Below are 25,865 nucleotides of genomic sequence, written 5' to 3' on the forward strand. Positions count from 1 at the left end.
TCGCCCTCAATTTGAAATTTGACCCGACCGTTGACCACGGATGACCTAATAAACGTAAACCTAAGTTTCTTTGGCCAAAGTTACACCCACCCACCAAGTTTGAGCTCCATAGGAGCAATTTGAAATGTTTTTTGACCTATGACCTCTTGTCCATAGGTCTGACAAAAAGGTCACCATGGAAACTTTTATTTGTTAGTCCAAGGTCCACCCACCCACCAAGATTGAGCTCCATATGAGCAATTTGAAATTTGAAATTTTTTGACCTATGACCTCTTAACCATAGGTCTGACAAAAAGGTCACCGTAGAAACTTTTGTTTGTTAGTCCAAGGTCCACCCACCCACCAAGTCTGAGCTACATAGGGGCAATTTGATATTTGTACCTTTTTTTACCTATGACCTCTTAACCGTAGGTTCTGACGAAAAGGTCACCATGGACAATTTTGTTTGTTAGTCCAAGGTCCACCCACCCACTAAGTTTGAGCTCCATAGGGGCAATTTGAAATGTTGACCTTTTTTTACTTATGACCTCTTAACCGTAGGTCTGGCGAAAAGGTCACCGTAGAAACTTTTGCTTGATAGTCCAAGGTCAACACAATGGCATGGCTAGATTTGCCATTGAACATGTTTGAAATTAGACTTCAATTGGACTTGACCCCGTCGTTGACCTTTGACCTTAAAAAATATAAACTCGTTCTTCCTCATACCAAGCTGCACCCACCCACCAAGTCAGGCTAGCGACACTCCGGCACTTGTTGGAAGACATGAAGTACAGCAGACAGTTAGGCCTACATGTACAATGTGATTTTCTCATTTATAATTAGGATTACGTCATTGCCAGAATGCCAGAGCTTGTTTCATTTGTTCATTAGAATGATTGACAGCGGTGGGCGGAGCAAATACTCGAAAAATGTGATTCTCTAATAAATTATAGGTCACTAGGTCAATTCGGACCGTCTCTTCCTCAGATCTCTATGTAGGACTCTATATGGTATCTTCTCATTACACGTTCGTAGTAAGACTTGGCCGGCGATGACGCCTGTCTTCAACCGCTGTATAGCACGGTATAGGCAGTTTGCAGAGAGTGTCGCTTCTCTACCTTTATTTTCTCTGACCAAGTTTGACGAACGTGCGACCCCTAGTCTCCGAGAAAAGAGGCGGACAGACAAACAGACAAACAGATGTACAGATTCTGGTGAATTATAGTAAGATTTAGTGGTGTGCCCCCGTAGTGTGCGTAAGACGAGCTGTCTTTAAAAACGCTATCGACCTGCAAAATTGGCGAATTTGTTTTGGCTTTTTTTCTTTGTCGTTTCCGAAGCAGTTTCTTCATTTTTGCGGTACTTGCAAAAAATTCCGACCGCATCTTGTAACTTTCGTCAACTTAAGGTGAGGTTAAAAATAAAATGGTAATATATTTGATCATCAATCATGGTTGGAAGTCATTAACCATGTTAACATAAATGACATATTCCAGTACCGGTAAGCTTCAGAATCAGAGATACATGTCTTGTATGATGTTACACTATACCATATACCATGTAGCATGTGTAGGCATCACAGCCAAATTGGTCCAAGTACAATGCAAATTTTACATAGAAAATTAAAAGAAAAGATTTGTCAAGGAAACCTGCATAAATATTTTTTCTATACTTGACCCAAATATATAATTTATTTTGTGATGAGATAATCGCACATGGAATTTTAGAGGGATTTTAAGAGCAGTACGTTCCATATAGAAAAGCTGCTCTTGTCATGAGACTATGCCGTTTTGTTTTGCAATTGATTCATCAAATGTTGGCTGAATGTTTTGGATGAAAGTCAATCTTTGACAAGATGTGTTACATGAAAAGTCACAGTGCTACAGTGTCGTAGCGTCATAGGGGCATGGGGGGCATGTGCCCCCATCGATCTGAAATTGTTAAAATTGCCAAAAACGGCTTGTGCCCACCCCCAATCAGACCCGGTGCCCCCAATCATGGTCAGTGCCCCCCCCAATGTGATAACTCACGCTACACCACTTTCATCCAGTTTTGGCTTTCTTTACTCAAAGGTTTTAATTTGGTACGGTATATAAAATGATGCAATTTGATGGCATGTAGGTATGCCAGGTGAATTCAAATTTGCCATCAAACTGCATCATTTTATATCAAATTAAAGCCCTTGAGTAAAGAAAGCCAAAACTGAAAACCTTTTTGTCATAGCACTTTCTGTAGCAAAGTTACATCTTGTCAAAGATTGACTTTCATTAAAAAGATTCAGCAAACAATTTTCACATTTCGGGGGGTGTTTCTAGATCTTAGTCTCATAATGATAGCAGCTTTTCTATGTGGAGCTGCTATCAAAATCCCTCTAAAATTCCATACATGTGCGAGTGTCTCATCACCATAAAAAATCATATATTTGGGTCAAGTGAAGTATAGACAATATATTTATGTAGGTTTCCTGACCTACCTGTTCTTTTAAATACTTGTAAATAAGTATTGTGTTCTAGGCGAATTTGGCCGACTAGCAAAATGTATTAATTAAGGTTTGCCTGGCATACCTACTACGTCCATGTAATTGTACAGTTATTGAACGTCTGGTGTTTATAGTTTGAGGTTACTCAGACTGATATATTTTCCAATGTACACCAATCCGAGAAGCGTTTACTGTATTTGGCCCTCAATTGACGGAACCACAGTTGTACCAGTTAGTGCAGGAGATTTAATTTGTTCAATCAATTCATGATCATGTATTGAAAATCACTATTGTGTACAATTCTGTATAGCACACTAACAAGTAATTGATGGAACTGATGAAATTGATGAGTTTTAATGGCCTAAGGGCAGAAGTGCGAATCGTAAAATATGCTAATAAATATGGTAGCACGCAATCCAAATACGGCGGCCAGCGCTGGCGCGGAGGTTACTAATATTTACGTGGACGGCGCTGGAGGTCCACTGTCGGTAAACGTGTTCAGTGTTTGCGTTTTTGGCAAATAAATAAAAATGATTGGATCAAAAATCCTGGTGCCGCCACTGAAATCTCCTTTTTACAAAGAAAAAATGTATTTTTTTGTTTGTATTTTTAGAAATCTCCATTCTGTAACATAGTTCTGTAATTTTTGTCATTGTTTCAGCGCATGGTTATCAATCGTCATCAAGTGACTTGGGAGTTTTGGTGTGTACCATACTACAATCACTACGAACACCACCAATTGCAAACTGAACACCACCTTAGCACCAATTGCAAATTGTTCCTGCCATGTTATGTTAAGTCAAGGTAAATTGTTAATCTCTATCGCACATTTTAACATAGTACGCTGATGCCACTTGCACAGAAATGATCCTTATGATATCCTTAAAATATATTAAAAATATTTGTGATCCCAAAGGGCAAAGTTTAGGGGTCAAAGGTCAAATTTTACAATTGGTCCAATCGAGTTCAAATTCAACATGAATGATCCTTACGACATTCTTAAAATATTTACGACCCCAAAAGTCAAAGTTTAGGGGTCAAAGGCCAAATTTTAAAATTTTTCTAATCGAGCTGAAATTTAACAGGAATTATTCTTACGACATTCTAATTCTAAACATGTTTGAAATATTTATGACCCAAAAGGTCTTAAGTTTTTTTGGTCAAAAGTCAAATGTTAAGATTGGCATTTCCGGCACCGGCACGCCCGGCTAGGTCGTGTTCTATGAACACTATCTACATGTAGTAGTTCTGCCATGTTATATGTTCAAACCAATTAGATTTGAAGTCAAGGTAATTGTTAATCAGTCGGACAATGGAATTGATTTTAAAACAAAGGAAATATCTGATTTTGTTTCCTATTCGAATTGAAGTCAAAGTTACAAAAATCATTTCCTGAGTGTAACAAAGCCAGATTTTGTATTTTATAAGTAACATATTTTATTTTTTAAGGCATGTGTTTTCATTGCTCAACTGCATTTAACCGAAATGTGGCATATATCAGATTTCAAAACTTTTTCATTTTAAGGACTTGATGAGATAAAAATTATGTTGAATGATTCATTAAAAGTTGTATGCTGCTGTTTATGAGCTTTCTGCATTAACTTTTAATATTTGAGTGACTATATGTGAGTTTTTGCCAGTTTTTACCATTTGGCAAAAACCGAACCCTGCGCTTTATTATTTAAGTTTTATTCCTGCAACAGAAAAATCACACGATCTTGTAAGGTTGAGTGGCAATAACAAACGGACATTCCGAATGAAAAACTCATATGAATTGGACGATCTTCAGTTTGTTTTTGTTTTTGAAAGGGACAAATTAGTAAAAGCTGTCAGATAGACATGAAACTTAGTGGGTACAGTCCCCATTTTAAAGCCAAACTTTGCGAAGGTCATTTTAGAGTCACCAGGGGTCATCTTAGGTCAAATTGTCATGGGCATGAAACTTCTTGGGTACAGTCAACATTTCCCTTACCAAACATGAATGCCTATTTGGCATTCTGTAGGTATTCGCCAAGCCCTCGAGTGCCAAGGATAGCGGTACTAGGTGGTCACTAGCACTCAGCAGCTAATGAATGCCTATAGAGCTGGTTCACAGGCATTCCGAATGCCTCACAAGAATGCTACCGAATGCCTATTTACTCATTAAGCCCTCGTTAAAGCTCAATACTATTAACTTAGGCATTCATAACTTAGGCATTCATAACTTAGGCATTCTAGGATTAGGCGGTTTGCTATAGGCACTCAGTGGCATTCGGATCAGTCATAGGCATTCGGTTAAAAAAATTCTTAAGTAATAGGCATTCCACTGAAAAATTTCTAAGTATTAGGCATTCGGTTAAAAAAATTCTTAAGTAATAGGCATTCCACTGAAAAATTTCTAAGTATTAGGCATTCGGTTAAAAAATTTCTAAGTAATAGGCATTCCATTCAATTAGGCATTCTGCTAATAGCCTTGACTAGCATTCCTTAGTGGTTGACCCAAGGGTCAAACAGGTGCATGATGGGAATATATTCCTAACTGCCATTTTGAACTGGTGTAAATGCAGAGATGATTGAATCTTAATCCTTTCATGTTTCCAGCTTTATTATAGGCCTTATTTTTCACTCTTTACATTTGGGATGTTACATGACAATGCATATTATGTGGATAACATCATACATGTATAGGATCCATGTATAGTTATCTTTGTGTGCAATAATATGCCACAATATGGATGGTGTAAGTATAGGTAAGCTTATATGACTAGATGTAACTTTGAATATAGGTTTTTATGTAGGCAGTTTCTTGAAATATGGAATGGTCTAGTGTTAGGAAGGAGGAGCTATAAGTTAGCATATTGGGGCATTATTATTAACATTAATAATAATAGTGTACATTTATACCACACACAAATCCACTAAAAAAAGCACTCATATGGCGCAAAATTAGGGGAAATTGTCTTTTTTTTTTTCAATTTTGACTTTATTTATTATGAAGGGAATAGTTTGGACCTCCACAGTTGTTGATAAGAATTATTAAAATTTGTTTCCAGGAGTCAATTTGGAGAATTACATCAAAGAATAAAAAAGATAAACTATATAACAACCATAGCAGTGGCCAGCTTTCTGGTGTTTGCATATGGTTTGTGTGTTAATTGAGACAATAATAATAATGGTATCCTTTGATTCTGATATATTCATTCAAGGGCTGATACAACCGTCCAATTAGAGGGCTAAAGCAACTACCTTTATGTGATGGGAATTCATTGAAGCATAGTTCGCATTTGAATTGGAAGGCCCAAGCCTCAAATTTACTCACTTTTTTCCATAGACAAAAGACGCAGTGATTTATCCATCGGATGTGATTTTGCCACCAGATGTTGCATCTTTGCGTTCACTCAATTGATGTCAACACTGAATTCTAAGCTGATTTGACAATTATATCGTTCAACCAGAAGTCACATCTCCGCTAGTGTCTACACTAAAAATATCATAGACTGGACAAAGACAGACGCTGTACTGAACTAAAATGCCTCTGCGTCTGTCACAATGGATAAAAAATGGAGTATATTCTGGGCTTACCATGTGCGATTTTCTGCAGTGCATTATATTCCTATTCGTCACTCTCGTATAATTGCTTAGCCAGCATAGTTATATAATTAGAGTGGTTCAAGTGCTTCACCTGTAAGTGGTTGGAATACCTATAAGCGGTTGGAATGCCTATAGGCGGTACGTTGGAATGCTTCTGAGGTGATTGGCAATTTCATTGGCGGTTGGAGTGCTTCATAGGCGGTTGGAATGCCACTAAGTGGTTCGAGGCCTAGCTCATTTACATATTTTCGCCTCTGAGGAGGGCTTATGAACCACTTACGAACCACTAGTAGCGGTTGAGGGCTAAATAAGTGGTTCGAGTGCTAACCTGTAGGCGGTTGGAATGCTTCTGAGGCAGTTGGTATGCTTCCTAGCGGTTGGAATGCTTCCTAGTGGTTGGAATGCTTCCTAGGCGGTTGGAATGCTTCCCAAGCGGTTCGAATGCTTCCTAGGTGGTTTAAATGCTAGGCGGTTTGAATGCCTCCTTAGTGGTTCGAATGCCTCCTTAGTGGTTCGAGTGCTTAGCTCATTTACATATTTCGCCTCTGAGGAGGGCTTATGAACCACTTATGAACCGCTATAAGGTCATGTTTTTTGAGGTGGGCACCCAAAAAAGGTGGAGCTGTCACATTTTCCAAATTTTTTTCTCTTCTTATTCCTATATTTTTGCTAAAATCCATCATGAAGAGTTGGTTTTGGTCTTATTTTGAAGATAAATTATTAATTTAATGAAAAAATAACAAATACAGTTGAACAAATGTATTAATTAATTACAACTGCTTAATTAAGTTAATTAGTCAGGGGTGGAGCCGGTAGAGGAGGAGCCGGTAGAGGAGGAGCTCTGTGTAATTCCAATGGGAAGTTGGTGTTCATTAAAATAAATGTGTTCACTTTGTTGCCTAGTAGAAGTAAAACTGCATTTTGACTTTTTAACTTTCTATAATTATAATTGCCAAGGTAATCTTAATCCATTTAATAATTAAGGATTTAATGAGCTAAAGTTCAATTAATGCAATGGAATGTGTGTCATGCAATACAATGGGCTTTAAATTTTGCATTCATGAAAAAAGGAATGAAAATAAATTTCATCTGTCATAAATAGATCTTTTGGTTTTAAATTGTTTTAAATCTGCTCAAAGGAGATTATTACAGTCAAAGGATTTAATCTGATGACATATTGATCTCTACAAATGTAGTTATTGTTAGTTTATTGATGTAGGTTTATTGTGCATGTATATATGCCTACACGTAGGCCTACATGTACCATTGTGACAAATTATTCAATGTACCCCCGGTATATTGATTTTTGGAACACCCTATGGGAATTAGATATTTAAATGTGATATTATAACAATTCTTTAAACTATTTTGAATACATTTTCCAAATTTAAAGTGTATTTGCTTTCAATTAATGGCACTTAGGGAAATTTTGCATTAAATTTTTAAGCAAATTAAAATGCAACTTTTTTCACACCCTGTATAACACAATGGGCTTAACAAATATAGTGCAAACTATATATTTTATGAAAGGGCTAATTGTGAACATTCCAAATATCAAGTTCATTTTCCAATTTAATATACTATGTAGAAATATTGGAGTGGTAAAGAAATTTAATTTTTTAGGTATTTTTGAGTGGAATCACCCTGTATATTTTTGGCACACCCTGTATATCCACTCAAACTTGACAGATTTGCATTCCTGACAATATATGTTTTTTAAATATGTATACTTTTACATAGTTTTGGTGAAAACTTTTAGAAATATAATCAGAAATACAAAAAATGAGTTGATTTTTGACAAATTGCAAGATGTGACGCAATTGGGTCCCACCTCAAAAAACATGACCATAAGCGGTTGAGGGCTAGCAAACAGGTGGTTGAGTGCTAACAACCGCCTATTAACTCAATGTTATAGTATTGGAGGCATTCACCATTTAGGCATTCATTACTGGTTCTTTACCATTCAATGGAATGCCTAGTGAGTGCTAAGGGAATGCTAGTTTTTTAGGTAAGGGTTAGAGCAACATTTTTGGATGGTCTTTTGGGGATCACCAGGGGTCATATGAGGTCAAATTTGTAAAAATGTCATATGGGCATGAAACTTTGTGGGTACAGTAAACATTTAGAGCCAAATATTTGGAAGGTCATTTGGGGGATCACCAGGAGTCATCTGAAGTCAAATTAGTAAAAGCTGACAGATGGGCATGAAACTTAGTGGGTAGTCCCCATTAAGAGCCAAATTTTGGGAAGGTCATTTTGGGGTCACCAGGGGTCATCTCAGGTCAAATTGTCATGAGTATGAAACTTAGTGTGTACTGTCAACATTTAGAACCAATTTTTGGAAGGTCATTTGCGGGTCACCAGGGGTCATCTGAGGTCAAATTAGTAAAACTGTCATATGGACATGAAACTATGTGGGTACAGTGAACATTTAGAACCAAATATTTGGAAAGTCACTGGGTGGGGGTCACCAGGGGTCATCTGAGGTCAAATTTGTAAAAGCTGACAGATGGGCATGAAACTTGGTGGGTACAGTCACCGTTTAGAGCCAATTTTTACGAAAGCAGGTGGTCGCGAAAGCCGGCGAGACTTGTGGTCGAGAACCTATTGACTAGACAGATACCCGGACGGATAGCTTGCTATGCATTTAACAGTAATCCAAGCATTTTTCATTTTGACCCTGTATAATGGATCCCGCTTCCTGGAGTTAGCCCACACTTTTGGAAGGTATACATATATGGTCATTTTCACGGTAAAGGGTGTAACTTTGGATTTTTAACATTTTAATCCGTAGTGTTCTAATAAAGCCACAGAATTCCATAATTTTTTGCCACATAAGTCATCTAGTTAGCAGCTACCTTGGGTAGCATAATCAGCTTTGGGAGTTACTGCGTTCAGTTTTAGCAGGCTTAAATGTACTTAATATTGCCATTTTGAAAAACTTTAAAAAACAGTAACATTTTTGTAAAACCCTGTGTTTTCTTCAGTTAGTTCATGGATAATTTTTCTTATCCTGAAAGTACAGTCATATGTTCAGTAAACACTGCCACATTAGATTTAATTGTGAACGGCCCTGTATTTTTGAGAACCGGACTTGATATTTGTCGTTTCGAGGCTTCATTTTCCGTTAACAATTGTTAACAAACTTTGTGGGTGTAGCTTTGGTTCATAATTCTTGGTTATTTCTTCACTTCTTCTTGATTTATAACAGTTGTTATCTTAACTTGAAATGGGTAACAAAAATTAGCCGATTTGCAAGCTTTTAAAATTTTTATAAAATCTTGACTTCAAATAGCCGTTTTTCCGTTAACTTTTTTGAAGCCTCCGAAACAAACTGTTCAGCAAGCTTGTGCAAATATAAATAAAAGAGCTCATCCAATCTATTTATCAAAATGTAGCAAAGTAGATCCTCAAGTCACATGTTTTTAAATCGTGGAGATATATATCACCGCTTGAAAATGGGACCCAATACAAACTTTCCGTTAACAATTGAAGCCTCCGAAACAAATGAAGCCTCCAAACAACAGTAAACTTAATTATCATCTATGCATATCTAAATTGGTGTGTTTCATACTGATATCTGCATTGTAATTATTACTTGATATGTGCAGAATGTCATAAATTTTAAAAAAAATTGACATTATGGTTAATGTTTGAAAAATATACTGATAACTTAAAAAGCCTGTTTCGGAGGCTTCACATGCAAAAAACACCATACTTAACAAATGGGTGAAAAAATTAATGTGTGATAAATCTACAATATCTGCCGCATAGAATCATTGATTCAATACACACAAGAAAATAACAGCTTAGATGATCCCAACACTGTTGTTTTCAAAAAAACTACTTCTGCAATGTTTAACAATTGTTAACATGAAGCCTCCGAAACAAAAAAAATGACTTGCTGTGATAATTTAATTTTGTCACAACTGAAATTCAATACTTAGAAGCAAAGCATGAAAATTGGTAATTGTGATATTTTTTACCTATTTTTTATGTCAACTTGTAGTAGTTAGCTAAATATTTTACTTTTATGATCACCTGTGTTGTTAACTGAAGCCTCCGAAACACAAATCGCTTGAATTGCCAATTCTAAAAAATAACTCCAATTTCTGTGAAACTTGGCTGGGAGGTTCCTTTCATCAAGTAGTATTTGTACATGAAGTTAGACATTCAAATTATTTTAGGAACCCAATTAAAACTTAAAAAATATGTTTAAGGTTTGGAAATTTCCATTGTATATGACACTTGATGTTAAAAATTTTCAAAACTGCAATTACAAACATAGCAAAACATGGTATAAAATTTAACTTATATCTGTTGACTTACTTTGGAATGGAATTTCACATGTATTCCAGCTTTCATGTCAAAATTTTCTGAGGTTATGTAAAATACATTTTTCTTAGATTTTAACCAAAATGTTATGCAAATGTCAAATTTTTATTAGAAATCAAAAGGTTTAAGCCTTGAAACATTATTTTACTTGAATTTAAGTTGCTTCTATGCATGATTTCAGTAAACAGAAACATATTTAAGTGGTTTGAAATTTTGACCCTAAAAATCAAAAGTTACACCCTTTACCGTGAAAATGACCATATATTATGAGCTTTTTAAAAAAAAAATCTTTAGGAACCGATATGAACCCTCAATCCTCCCTACCTCTGCTCTGCTAACACTGATATGGTTTCTTTTGAGTGTGAGTTCCGATATGCATTGTGAGATTTCAATTTGTAATAAAACACTTAAGGCAATACTCACACCAATGTGGTTTCTCTTTTGTGTGAATTCCGATGCGTCTTCTGAGATGAATATTTCGTGTGACATCGAAAAAAATGACGATCAGATAGTGACAATCTTGCTTTGATTTTTATTTATTTGTCTGTTCTCTTGATGCTGACCAAAGGGTTTTCAGTGTCATCTGACAAGGTTACCGCTTCAATATGTGGTAGAACATCAAGTGCGCGGTTGTTTGAAATAACGACACCCATCTGACGTACCCCAGGAATCGATGAACTTCACAACCATTTGCAAGGACCACGAAACGTGCCTCTGATGCTCTGTCCCTCAAGTTTTGTTATTAATCATTTTAAAGAAACAAAACCTTATGTCTAATGGGCCTTTACGAATAAGCCAAATCGGCATTGGAAGTTTGCAATGCACTGTAGGACAGTCTTTGCAGTTTTGGGACACTTTGTCCTTTGACCTTTCAGAAAATTCAGAAATATTGGGTTTTTGTACGTACAAATATAATCTAAAATGTTTTACAATAATTAAAACATATAAAAAATATTAATATTAATAAATCATATTTTATAAATTAATTATCTAGTAGTTTTAATGATCAACATTATGACAATAAGAAAATTAATAATAATTTCCCCATATGTCAGATATGTCAAAGTGTCCCAAAACTGCTCTCAAAAACCGGAAGTTAGAATGGCGATTGGGCTTAATATATCGTCGTCCGTATTCCATAGTGGCGTATAGTGGGGCGCCGCGAATAAACAACTTTTCGAGAAAATCGGGTTTGAAGAAATGCCAATTTAAAATCGAGTTGTGTAAATCAGACATTCATTATATTTTGTAAATGATGTGAAATTTCTGTATTAAACTAAATAGATTTTATTGTTATATATTTTTCAAAAGAAATAAATACATACTATTGCTGGCAAACTGACAATAAAACTATACGTCACTATGGAAAACGAACAAAACGCAATACCCTAACCTTACGTTAACCGTGACGCCACCTCGGTCGCCGTGTAATCCCTATGGCGTTATTTTTTGTCGTTCAGTATTCCATAGTGGCGTATAGGTCCGATACGGGGACGCCACTATGACATACGATGTTTTTCATTTTGCCAATATTTCATAATTATAAAATGTGTATAAAAAGTGGCGTATGGTCGATACGCCACTATGGAATACAAAAATGTCACTTTGTAACTATACGCCACATTTAATTAATTAATTACTAATTAATTAGCTAATTATGACTGATGAGACTTAGAAAAATGAAAGAGAACATCATTAAAAACATATGTGCCAATTTTCAAAAAAATTACCAAAAATCACTATACGCCACTATGGAATACAGCCGACGATATGTTATTCTTCATCTTTCAGATGCTGACTATTGGTCAATCTGCAGTATAATTCTACAATCACGACCTGGATATAGTAACCTGAACTCTGAGATACCTTATCCAATTATTTACTGGAGATACATTTAATGAATTGACTTTGACTCTTATCAAGCAACAAGACACAATGTTGAAAACATTTAAAATGAATGTAAGACTCTTAAAACCATTTACTTGTGGATTTTGTGGAATCTACCTCTATTCTTTGAATAGGTTGAAAGGTCACGTTGACAGACATATGATGAAATATGTTAGAGATGCTAGAATTAAAAAGACTAGAGAGACGCCGTTTTGGTGTAAATATCGTCAGAAATGTTTTGCGAAATCTGGCAATCTAAAAGGACACGCTAACACTAAAGAGAACCCCTATCAGTGTGAATATTGTCAGAAATGTTTTACACAAAGTAGTCATCTCAGAAGACACATCAGAACTCACACAAAAGAGAAACCTTACTTGTGCGAGTATTGTCAGAAATGCTTTGCACGAAATAGTGATCTTAAAAGACACATCAGAACTCACACTAAAGAGAAACCATATCAGTGTGAATATTGTCACAAATGTTTTACACAATCTGGTTTTCTTAAAGGTCATATCAAAATTCACACGAAAGAGAAACCGTATCAGTGTCAGTATTGCCAGAAACGCTTTACACGAAATGGTGATCTTAAAAGACACATCAGAACTCACACTAAATGCTTTACACAATCTGGTATTCTTAAAGGTCATATCAAAACTCACACGAAAGAGAAACCGTATCAGTGTCAGTATTGCCAGAAACGCTTTACACGAAATAGTGATCTTAAAAGACACATCAGAACTCACACTAAAGAGAAACCTTATCAGTGTGAGTATTGTCAGAAATGCTATGTACAAACTTCTGATCTCAAAAGACACATCAGAACTCACACTAAAGAGAAACCTTATCGGTGTGAGTATTGTCAGAAATGCTATGCACAAAATGTTGATCTCAAAAGACACATCCTTAAGCACACTAAAGATAAATCCTACCATTCTACTCTAAAAGATCACAGCTGAACTGGCATTAAAGAGAAAGTAACCCTATCAGGGTGAGCATTGTCAAAACTCACACTGAAGCAAGATCTTGATTGTCAGGAATAAGCAAGGAATACTAATCTTAAGGTAGTATATGAGGCATTATAGAAGTACTCTTAGCATCATAAACAGATTAAGTTAGTAGAGTAGAGCACACTTATCAATATGCCTTAAGTTTGAAGCAATTTGGACATACGGTTTTAAAAATATATCAATTTATATTTTGTTTGTATCTTATTGTTTTTATCAATAATCAATCAAGTTAATGAGCAAATATCACCAGAGAAGCTCATTAATATGTAATTTTTGCCAATATTTTGCTGACAATCCATGCATTAATGTTCAGGGTACTTTTTGCTTACCTTTGCCTTGAAACTTGGTCAAAGTGTTTCAAATATGTGACCGAACAGCACGAATGAGCCGTAAATGTCCTGAATTGTATTCTGAGTTAGTGTAAAATGGGCATGAAGGTCGTATTCATAGGTACCTCAATTTGGTGCTACGTGTACCTCATTTAATGAGATACACGTAGCACCAAATTGAAATACCTATGAATATGACCTTCATGCCCATTTTACACTGCAACTCAGAATACAATTGAGGACATTTACGGCTCATTCGTGCTGTACGGTCACATATGTTCTATTGTATTATATATAGTGACGAGTTCACGCCCACTAATTTGCATATTTGCATAATTAATTATCATTTATGTAAATAAGCTCATTATGAAAACAGTATGTCTGATATGCTTCAAACAAAGGGCATATTGATTAGTGTATTTTGCCCTACTCATTTAAACTATTAAAACATGTTCAGAGCATTTCCTGATTTCCAGACATACCCTCATATACCACCTTTTTTAAAAGCGCCACAAGAAGATTGTTTTGTAGTAGAATTAATATCTTAATCTTAAAACACCAATCTCAAGATTAGTGCCAGAACTGACTATCCTACAATACCGGTACTCAATAAAAGGATCAGATAGGAAAGTGACAATCCTGATTTGCTTTTTATTTCTTTTTCTGCTCGCTTGGTGCTGGCAAAAGTTTTTTTTAGTTTTTTATAGTGAAAAGTTGTTTCACGTCCCAACATTTATTTATTATTTTGCTTAAAAAAAATGAAATACTGCAGTTTCCATGTGATATTGACAGAGCTAGCAGTTTTCGATCAGCATTTTATAACTATAGGAATTATAGGAAAATGATGAGGCCCTTTTTATGTTTAAGATTATGAAGGATTATACTCTTTTAGAGTTCCACAAAAATACTTGCAAGTGATTCATGGTGAAAATTTAACTTGTTTATCAACATTAGGCCTAACCTTAAAATTTAATTAAAAAAAATATGGACTGATCCCAGAAATTGAGGAGTGGACGCGAAATGAATTGATTGAAGGGATCATTTGATGACAGTCAGTTAAAAAAATGGGGGTCAACAACAAGTTGAAAACTTGGCTCAGAAGAGGAAGTGAGATATTTTGTTTTCAAAAGTTATTTCTTTCATCCCCGCTTTCATCACTTGAAAAAGTTTTATAATATGCTCCAGTATTTACACTTGTTACCATGGTTATGGTTACCGTAGCTCTGAAAATGCTATTAGCCTTTGACCCCTAGCCAGGTTCATCGCAGGGCCGGGTAATTCAAACCGTCTATACATATATCTATGTATTAAAGCTTATGTAGATCCAAGATGCATCAAGTTATGACCCCTTTATGACATTGCATATTGTATAGTACAGAGCTAATATTAGATCCAAAACATAATAATGATAAAATTGAATACTTTATGCCCAATATTTTTTGGTCGAGCTAGATGAGTTTTAAAATATTGCCTCGTCCAATATTTTTAAAACTCATAGCTCGACCAAAGTTGCACAAAGTTCTGCCAAGTGGAATACAATTTTGCAAAGTTGCGCAAAGTTACATAACATTTTTCAAAGTTGCTCAAAGTTGCGTAAAATTTTGCAAAGTTTTTTTTATATTTCTGTGTTTTTTATTTTACAAGATATCACACAAAAAGAAGTACAAAGCAATCATAAAAAATCACAAAAAATCACCAAAAACAAAAAATTTGCACAAATTTAACACCAGTGATACAATCCAGCAATAAATGTTGAAAAATCATAGGATAATAGATCATGCAGCCATCAAAACTTTATGATATACATTTGTAGATATAGCAAAAATTACAAATCAAATCTCCATTTACGGAAATGGGCAGATAACTTGTCTTTACCCTTAGCAATAAAGTATTCTGTTTCCCAAAATTTTGCAAAGTTGCTTAAAGTTACGTAAAATTGTGCAAAAGTTACACAAAGTTGCATAAAGTTGCACACAGTTACTCAATGTTAATGCAAAGTTGCGCAAAGTTCCTCAATGTTAATGCAAAGTTGCACAAAGTTACTCAATGTTAATGCAAAGTTGCACAAAATTGTCACAAATTTTGCAAAGTCAAATGACAACTTTGAGCAGTTTTGCACAATTTTGCGCAACTTTGGTCATTTTTGACTATTTTGGACGAATTTGGGCAACTTCCCCTGTGACATGGGGCCTTATTGCAATATTAACATCGCACGTTATAGTCGTGCGATGCACTCTTTTCATGTGCATTCACCTGTATAGGAACGTCCTTGTGCACAGAAAATAGGGAAAGGATTTAGTATAACAAAGGCACAAGCTCCGAGATCCAGCGTGAAAGTCATGGAGCGTGAAATTTGCTTATCTACATAACAAGGCCCAGCATTTTTCGAGCCTTAATATCAAAATAGTTGTTCACAGGATCATTGTCATGTTCGCTATCTCTAAGGTTCGCTATCACTAATTTCAAATAAGGTTCGCTATCTCTGATTTTAAATAAGCCCGGGTTCGCTATCTCTAATTTTAAATGAGGTTCGCTATCTCTAATTTTAAATAAGGTTCGCTATCTCTAATTTTAAATAAGGTTCGCTATCTCTAATTTAAATAAGGTTCACTATAGCTGTCCTTATTTAAAATTAGAGATAGCGGGCCTTATTTGAAATTAGAGATAGCGGACCTTGTTTAAAATTAGAGATAGTGGACCTTATTTAAGATTAGTGATAACGAACCTTAGGTATAGCGAACCTTAATCGAAATTAGTGATAGCGAACCTTAGAGATAGCGAACCTTAATTAAATAGGGATAGCGAACCTTAAACAAAATTAGTGATATCGAACCTTAGGTATAGCGGACCTTTATTGCAATTAGTGATAGCGAACCATAGAGATAGCGAACCTTCAATAAATTAGTGATAGCGGACCTTTTTCAAAATTAGTGATAGCGAACCTCCTATTTTAAATTAGTGATAGCGAACCTTATTTAAAATTAGTGATATCAAACCTTAGAAGTAGCGGACCTTTTTTTAGGTATAGCGAACCCTTTTCTCTATTAGAGATAGCGGGATTCGGATCTCCATAGACTTTACACGTTAGTGAACCTTAGAGATAGCGAACCTTAGAGATAGCGGTCCTTAGAGATAGCGGGATGTTACCCTATTGGCAGGCCTATTAGGCCAGCCATGCATGGCTAATGGCAGGCCTGCCAAATACAATGGATAGGCATGCAAAATAGCAGGCCTGTCAGGGCGCGCAGGCCTGCCCTAATTTAAATATTTCGGCCAAATTGCAGGCCCATGGGTTTTGGAAGGCTAATGGCATTGGGCCAGCCATGGATGGCCAATGGCAGGCCTGCCAAATACAATGGATAGGCATGCCAAATCCTATAAATGGCATGCTCAATGCCTAGTGCAGGCAACCACTTTGGTAAGGGCTACTAGGCCTATCGGCCGCGGCCTAGGCCTAAACAGCAACGGTCACTTAACACAAATGACCATAATGGGTATGTAAAGACCCCCCCTTTTGGATTTCGTATACTTTCAGAAAATCTTTTCGAAATTTTCAAGTGAAAGTACTCGAACCCCCTCCCCCCAACCCCCGCCCCAACCTCAAATCGTGACAGTGCACTGTCCGATTATTTAGTGGTGTGCCCCCGTAGTGTGCGTAAGACGAGCTGTCTTTAAAAACGCTATAGACCAAAATGGTCGAGTTTGTTTTGGCTTTGTCGTTTTCGAAGCAGTTTCTTGCTCATTTTTGCGGTACTTGTAAATAATTCCGACCGCATCTTGTAACTTTCGTCAACTAAAGGTGAGGTTAAAAATAAAATAGTAATATTGATCATCAATCATGGTTGGAAGTCATTAAAATTTGACATATTCCAGTAAGCTTCAGAGATAAATGAAGTTTGGAATTAAATCAATTTGTTCTTCAGAGATAATATTTATGTCATGTATGATATGTTTTAAAATAAACTATATATACCATATTATGTAGGTAAGTATATGTATGTATTAAGTGCAATGACAAAACGGTTTTCAGTTTCAGCTTTCTTTTATAATATACTCAAGGCTTTAATTTAATTTGATACGGTATATAAAATGATGCAAATTTGAATTAACCTTTCATACCTACATGATGTAGGCCTACAGTTATTGAACGTCTCACACCGACATCGCCTGGCTAATAATTACTTGGTACACCAGAGATATTAAAATCAATACCCGGGATCGATACACGTGAATGTGCTATGCACGATTTTGATATTCAGACGAAAATCTTTGGATACCGGGGTAGAAAATGATGAATATCGCCCGTAAATGATTTTGTCGAAGCTTGCGTCATAATTGAACTCAAAAACTGACAATAAGTCTGATTTTATATGTGCCGAATTATAAAGCGCAGTGTATAGGCCAATCGTGGGTAGTCTAAAAGCATGACCTATGGCGTACCATGCTCGACTGACTCACACACAGCGAGGTCAGTCACCGGGCAATTGTCAGTAGCCTTAGTCAGATGACCTTCGGCCCATTTTGCGTCTCAAAACTATTAAACAGGTCGGAACAAAATGGCCATGCGTGGCGGTGGATTCAACCTACACATGTACCATGGCGATTTCTGCCATGAAGATATTAGGGCGATGACACTGTGCGTCTGGTGATGTTTGATATATAGTTCGAGGTTACACAGACTGATATATTTTCCAATGTACACCAATCCGAGAAGCGTTTACTGTATTTGGCCCTCTATTGACGGAACCACAGTTATACCAGTTAGTGTAGGAGATTCAATTTGTTCAATCAATTCATGATCATGTATTGAAAATCACTATTTTGTACAATTATGTATAGCACACTAACAATTAAGTAATTGATGGAACCCCCGACCTTGGGACACCACAGTTTTAATGGCCTAAGGGCAGAAGTGCGAATCGCAAAATATGCTAATAAATATGGTAGCGCGCAATCCAAGTACGGCAGCCAGTGCTGGCGTGGAGGTTACTAATATTTACGCGGATGGAGCGGAGGTCCACTGTCGTGTAAACGTGTTCAGCGTTTGCATTTTGGTAAATATTAATAAAAAAGATTGTGCCGCCACAGAAATCTCCTTTTTACTAAGAAAAAATTTATTTATTTTGTTTGTATTTTTGGAAAACTAAATTCTGTAACATAGTTCTGTAATTTTTGTCATTGTTTCTGCACATGGTTATCAATCGTCATCAAGTTTTGGTGTGTACCGTACTACAATCAGTACGAACACCACCAATTGCAAATTGAACACCAGTTACACCACCTTAGCACCAATAATGCAAATTGTTCCTGCCATGTTATGTTATTATGTCAAGGTAAATTGTTAATCTCTATCGCACATTTTAACATAGTACGCTGATGCCACTTGCACAGAAATGATCCTTATGACATCCTTAAAATATATTTAAAATATTCGTGATCCCAAAGGGCAAAGTTCAGGGGCCAAAGGTCAAATTTTACAATTGGTCCAATCGAGTTCAAATTCAACAGGAATGATCCTTACGACATTCTTAACATGTTAAAAATATTTACGACCCCAAAGGTCAAAGTTTAGGGGTCAAAGGCCAAATTTTAAAAAATTTCTAATCGAGGTGAAATTTAACAGGAATTATTCTTACGACATTCTGATTCTAAACATGTTTGAAATATTTAATGACCCAAAAGGTCTAAGTTTTTTTGGGTCAAAGGTCAAATGTTAAGGTTGGCATTTCAAATATGAAAATATGAAACAGATGTGTTATTATAACGTATACCATATCACCAACATCATGTTCTGTATACATAGAGAAATTATTGGGTCCAACAATAGAACCTTGGGGCACTCAACACTTCACTGGATGTTCCTTTGATGTAGCTTTGCCAATGATATAAGACTGATAGGTGATTGAAAGCGAAGGGAAACATAAGGCAAGGCAAGGCAGATTGAAATTATTGGTAAAAATAGTGTAGGAAAACCAACAGAAAATTGTAAACTTTACAGCCATTAGAGAGTGCTACAAGACGCGCATCTGTCCCCCACCTTAGGTTTTGGTATTAATATTTTAATCAGAACCTTTAATGTCTAATGGGCCTTTACGAATTCCATACAGACAAGTAATAATTTTAGAATATATGATATTCTTTATCTTTCAGATGCTGTGATTATTAGCCAGTGTGCAGTATAATACCATCATCACCACCAGGATACAGTTAGGTACCAACCCTGATTTGTCTTGTCCGATTCTTTACTGCGAAAGAACTGACTTGGTCCATGCTGAATACAGATTGATATTTGATCTACTACAAGACACAATGTTGATTTGAAATGAATGTAAGTCTTTTAAAACCATTTACTTGTAGATTTTGTGGAATGTACTTCTATTCTATGAATAGGTTGAAAGGTCACCTTGATAAACACATGATGAAATATGTTAATGCTGCCAGAAACAAAGACTAGAGAGGCACTTTGCTGTAAATATCCTCAGGAACCTGCCAGTCTAAAAGGACACACATACACCAAAACGCACATTAAAGAGAACCTTCATCAGGATGATTATCGTCAGAAATGCTTTACCCTTCCTAGTAGTCTTACGATTCACTTCTCAACTCACACTAAAGAGAAACCATATCAGTGTGAGTATTGTCGGAAATGCTTTACACAGTCTAGTCATCTCAAACGACACATCCTAACCCACACCAAAGAGAAACCCTATTTAGTGTGAGTATTGTCAGAAATGCTTTACACAGTCTAGTCATCTCAAACGACACATCCTAACCCACACCAAAGAGATACCCTATCAGTGTGAGCATTGTCAGAAATGCTTTGCACAAAATAGTGATCTCAAAAGACACATCAGAACTCACACTAAAGAAAAACCCTATCAGTGTGAATATTGTCAGAAATTGTTTGTGCAATCTAGTGTTCTTAAATACCACATCAGAACTCACACTAAAGAGAAACCTTATCAGTGTGAATATTGTCAGAAATGTTTTATTCAGCCTAACAACCTCAAAATACACATCCTAACTCACACCAAAACTCAAACTAAAGTGAAACCTTATCAGTGTGAGTATTGTCAGAAATATTTTGCACAATCTGGAACACTCAAACGACACATAAAGAACTCACACTAAATAAATAAACTGTGTCTAGTTTTCTTAAATACCACATCAGAACTCACAGTTCTGTAAACCATGCAGATGACGCAGACGCACCATTGTTAATCGGTGATTAACACCAGTGAAACATGATTGAATCCCTAAATGAAATGTTTTTACAGAATCTGGGAATCTTAAATGACACACCGTAACTCTCTCCAAAGAGAAACCCTGTCAATGTGAGTATTGTCAGAAATGCTTTGCACAAAATAGTGATCTCAAAAGGCATATCAGAACTCATACTAAAGAGAAACCTTACGTGTGTGAGTATTTGTCAGAAATGTCACAACCTGATCATCTCAAAAACACATCTCACACAAAAAACACACTATCAGTTTATAACACAATCTAATACATCAGAACTAGCACGAAAGAAACTGAGGAACTGAGGGAAATATTTGTGGGTCACCAGGGGTTATCTGAGGTCAAATAAGTATAAACTGTTGGAGGGGCATACATTTCGGGGTTACAGTTAACATTTAGAGCCAGATTTTTGGACGTTCATTTTCGGTTGACCAGGAGTCATCTAAGGTCAAATTAGTAAAAGCTGTCAGATAGACATCAAACTTTGTGGGTACAGTCCCCATTTTAAAGCCAAACTTTGCGGAATGTCATTTTAGAGTCACCAGGAGTCATCTTAGGTCAAATTGTCATGGGCATGAAACTTCTTGGGTACAGTCAACATTTAGTGCCAAATTTTTGGTCATTTGGGGATCACCAGGGGTCATCTGAGGTCAAATTTGTAAAACTGTCATATGGGCATGAAACTTTGTGGGTACGTACAGTAAACATTTAGAGCCAAATATTTGATAGATGGGCATGAAACTTGGTGGGTACAGTCACCATTTTAGAGCCAATTTTTCTTTACTTCTGTTACCAAAAATAATCATGAAAGCAGGTGGCCGCGAAAGCAGGTGAGACTTGTGGTCGAGAACCTTTTCACTAGACAGATACCTGGCTATGCATTTAACAGTAATGCAAGCATTTTTCATTTTAACCCTGTATAATGGATCCCTCTTCCTGGAGTTAGCCCACACTTTTGGAAGGTATACATATGAGCTTAAAAAAAAAAAAAAAATATCTTTAGGAACCGATATCAACCGTCAATCCTTCCTAGCTCTGCTCTGCTAACACTGATATGGTTTTGAGTGTGAGTTTGGATATGCATTGTGAGATTCCAATTTGTAATAAAACACTTTAGACAATTAATACTCACACCAATATGGTTTCTCTTTTGCGTGAGTTCCGATGCATCTTCTGAGATGAATATTTCGTGTGACATCCCCAGGGGAGGGGGGCACTCAACTTTGGAAGTGACGGTATGTGCCTGTCAATAGGCCCCCTCTTTTGAAGTCGACTATACCCGATGACCCCTTTTTTAAAAAAGCCATACCGATGACCCCCTTTTTTAGTTGCGGCTATTAATGACCCCCTTTTTTTGGTTGCGGTTACCCAATGACCCCCTTTTTTCTAGAATAGCATCATCAAAATGCAACAAAAAAATGCCGAAACTGTCAAATGCATTGTAGGACTGTTTTTGCAGTTTTGGGACACTTTGTCCTTTGACCTTTCAGAAAATTCAGAAATATTGGGTTTTTGTACGTACAAAATATAATCTAAAATGTTTTACAATAATTAAAACAAATATAAAAAATATTAATATTTTATAAATTACTTATTTAGTATTTTGAATGATCAACATTAGGACAATAATAAGAAAATTAATAATAATTACGTCAATTTTCCAATCAGATACAAACAATAAAAATTGTCAAAGTGTCCCAAAACTGCTCTCAAAAACCGGAAATTAGAATGGCGATTGGGCTTATTATATGGGTGGAAGCTCTATAGTCCGAAGGTTCTTTATTCCGACGGTTCTTTAGTCCGAAGGTTCTTTATTCCGACGGTTCTTTATTACGAAGGTTCTTTATTCCGATGGTTCTTTATTTCGAAGGTTCTAAAGTCCGAATTTTAAAAACGGTTCTTTAGTCCGAATATGAAAATAGGCTCTATAGTCCGAACTTAAAAAAGGGTTCTATAGTCCGAATATGGAAATAGGCTCTTTTATAGTCCGAATTTTAAAAAAGGTTCTATAGTCCGAAATTGCAAAAGGGTTCTATAGTCCGAAACGGATACCGTGTTCTTTAGTCCGAATTGGTAAACAGGTTCTATAGTCCGAATTTTATTTTCATCATTTGTTTCAGTGTCAAATCATCAATTGTTAAATATAAATCCGCTGAAGTTCAACATGGTTGCTTTTCTGGATATTTTACGTAGCATACATTGACGTTTATCCAATTCATTCTGGTGGTATTTTCTTCATTTTTATCTTTTGTTCATTTTATTATAATATTATACACTGTAAGATACTAAATAATATACGATGTATTCGATGCATGTAAATGCTGCGGCATTAATGTAGTAATTTAAACAAATTAGTTTACAGAATAGTAAAAGTATGGTTTTATCTTGCGATTGGGGGGTGTAAAATATCATGGCTGGCTTTTATCAGGGATGCGAGCGGGTAACATGCATGCAATTGGCAGTGATGGCGGCTGGCCCATTGCTTGTCCCTGTTTTGTGTTCGTTTTCATTCTGTCTTTCATTGTTTTTTCTTTCTTTCGTATACCTTTGTCCTTTTTTTGAATCGTTCTTCTTTTGTCGTTTAGTTTGTTCTTTCATTCATTTGTTCATTCTTGATTTCGTTCGATATTTTTTTCATTAGCTCTTTCTTAAAATCCCTTTCTCATTTTTGTTTGTTCTATATTCAAATTTCTTTCGTTCTATCTTTATTACATTCTTTCTTTCTTCTCCTTGTTCTTTCTGCAATGTTCATTATTTTGTTCATTATTCGTTGTTCTTTCATTTGGACTTCCTTTTAGTCTTTATTCAGTTGTTTCATTTGTTCTTTCATTTATTTTCTTTCATTGTGTTTTTCCTGCTTTTGCTTTGTTTTTTGTGTGTGTTTTTTTTGTACTTCTTCAGGTTTCTTTATATTTTCGATCCATTCATTGTTTTTCTTTTCGTTTCTGATGGTGTAAAAATATGTCAACATTTTTGGAGCAAATATCGTATTTTTAGTATCTTTGTTTACAGTAAGTTGGGGGATAACAGGCGCGTACGCAGGATTTGTTTTTAATGACGGGGGGTGCTAAAAGTAGCGTCATCCCGTTTACCATAAACTCTGCTATTATCCAGCTAGAGGGCGCAGTAAATGTTAATGTTATTCGGACTATAGAGCCTTTTTACTGATTCGGACTAAAGAACACGGTATCCGTTTCGGACTATAGAACCTTTTTGAAATTTCGGACTATAGAACTCTTTTTTAAATTCGGACTATAGAGCCTATTTTCATATTCGGACTAGAGAACCGTTTTTAAAATTTGGATTAAAGAACCTCTTTTAATATTCGGATTAGGGAACCTTTTTTAAAATTCGGACTATAGAACCTTCGATATAAAGAACCGTCGGAATAAAGAACCTCTTTTTAATTTTTTTGGACAAGAGAACCTCTTTTAAAATTCGGACTAGCGAATGCTATGAACACATGTTCGGACTAGCGAACCTTCGGACTAAAGAACCTTCGGATTATAGAAGCGTCGGATTATAGAGCAGTCCCCATTATATGTTATTCTTCATCTTTCAGATGCTGATTATTGGTCAATCTGCAGTATAATTCTACAATCACGACCTGGATATAGTAAGGCGCCAACTGAACTCTGAGATACCTTATCCAATTCTTTACTGGAGATACATTTAATGAATTGACTTTGACTGTATCAAGCAACAAGACACAATGTTGAAAACATTTAAAATGAATGTAAGACTCTTAAAACCATTTACTTGTGGATTTTGTGGAATCTACCTCTATTCTTTGAATAGGTTGAAAGGTCACGTTGACAGACATATGATGAAATATGTTAGAGATGCTAGAATTAAAAAGACTAGAGAGACGCCGTTTTGGTGTAAATATCGTCAGAAATGTTTTGCGAAATCTGGCAATCTAAAAGGACACGCTAACACTAAAGAGAACCCCTATCAGTGTGAATATTGTCAGAAATGTTTTACACAAAGTAGTCATCTCAGAAGACACATCAGAACTCACACAAAAGAGAAACCTTACCTGTGCGAGTATTGTCAGAAATGCTTTGCACGAAATAGTGATCTTAAAAGACACATCAGAACTCACACTAAAGAGAAACCTTATCAGTGTGAGTTTTGTCAGAAATGTTTTTCAGAGTCTTATGTCAAACGACATATGCTAACTCACACTAAAGAGAAACTCTATCGGTGTGAGTATTGTCAGAAATGCTTTGCACAAACTTATGATCTCAAAAGACACATCCGAACTCACACTCAAGAGAAACCGTATCAGTGTGAGTATTGTCAAAAATGTTTTGCAAACCATGGCACACTCAAAGGACACATAAAAATTCACACTAAAGAGAAACCCTATCAGTGTGAATATTGTCAAAAATGCTTTACGCAATCTGGTACTCTTAATATTCATATCAAAACCCACACGAAAGAGAAACCATACCAGTGTGAATATTGTCATAAACGTTTTGCAGTATCTGATGTTCTCAAAAAACACATCAGAACTCACACTAAAGAGAAACCCTATCAGTGTGAATATTGTCACAGATGCTTTACACAATCTGGTATTCTTAAAGGTCATATCAAAACTCACACGAAAGAGAAACCGCATCAGTGTCAGTATTGCCAGAAACGCTTTACACGAAATGGTGATCTTAAAAGACACATCAGAACTCACACTAAAGAGAAACCTTATCAGTGTAAGTATTGTCAGAAATGTTTTTCAGAGTCTGGGCATGTCACACGACACATCCTAACTCACACTAAAGAGAAACCCTATCAGTGTGAGTATTGTCAGAAATGCTATGCACATAATGTTGATCTCAAAAGACACATCCTTAAGCACACTAAAGACAAATCTTAACCAGTCTACTTTAATAGATCGCATCAGAACTGGCACTTAAGGGGTGGTGCAATAATTATGTGTACCCGGGGGTGAATTCTCAAAATGGTCTGCCAAAATCGCTTGCCCCCCTTTGGCCGTGCCAAAAACCTTTGCCCCCCCCCTTTCGACGTGCCAAAAAACC

The 25,865-nt window shown here is 36.0% G+C and overlaps 1 protein-coding gene across 4 annotated transcripts; it reads left to right on the top strand.

The window, feature by feature from the left end:
- Positions 1-1,267: 1,267 nt before the first annotated feature.
- On the top strand, positions 1,268-25,745 carry LOC140141249 (uncharacterized). Of its 4 annotated transcripts, XM_072163054.1 has the most exons (4): positions 1,268-1,387; positions 3,120-3,262; positions 19,738-19,915; positions 24,389-25,745. In XM_072163054.1, exon 4 carries the CDS (start codon positions 24,539-24,541, stop codon positions 25,700-25,702), a length of 1,164 nt encoding a protein of 387 aa, XP_072019155.1. In that variant the 5' UTR covers positions 1,268-1,387; positions 3,120-3,262; positions 19,738-19,915; positions 24,389-24,538; the 3' UTR covers positions 25,703-25,745. The 4 variants fall into 4 exon arrangements, 3 of the variants coding, with proteins under 3 accessions (XP_072019155.1, XP_072019157.1, XP_072019158.1); XR_011857384.1 differs by lacking the exons at positions 19,738-19,915; positions 24,389-25,745 and adding an exon at positions 12,155-12,212; XM_072163056.1 differs by lacking the exon at positions 19,738-19,915.
- Positions 25,746-25,865: the final 120 nt, after the last annotated feature.

Source organism: Amphiura filiformis, chromosome 19 (assembly GCF_039555335.1).
Source record: "Amphiura filiformis chromosome 19, Afil_fr2py, whole genome shotgun sequence".
Classification (NCBI taxonomy): Eukaryota; Metazoa; Echinodermata; class Ophiuroidea; order Amphilepidida; family Amphiuridae; genus Amphiura; species Amphiura filiformis.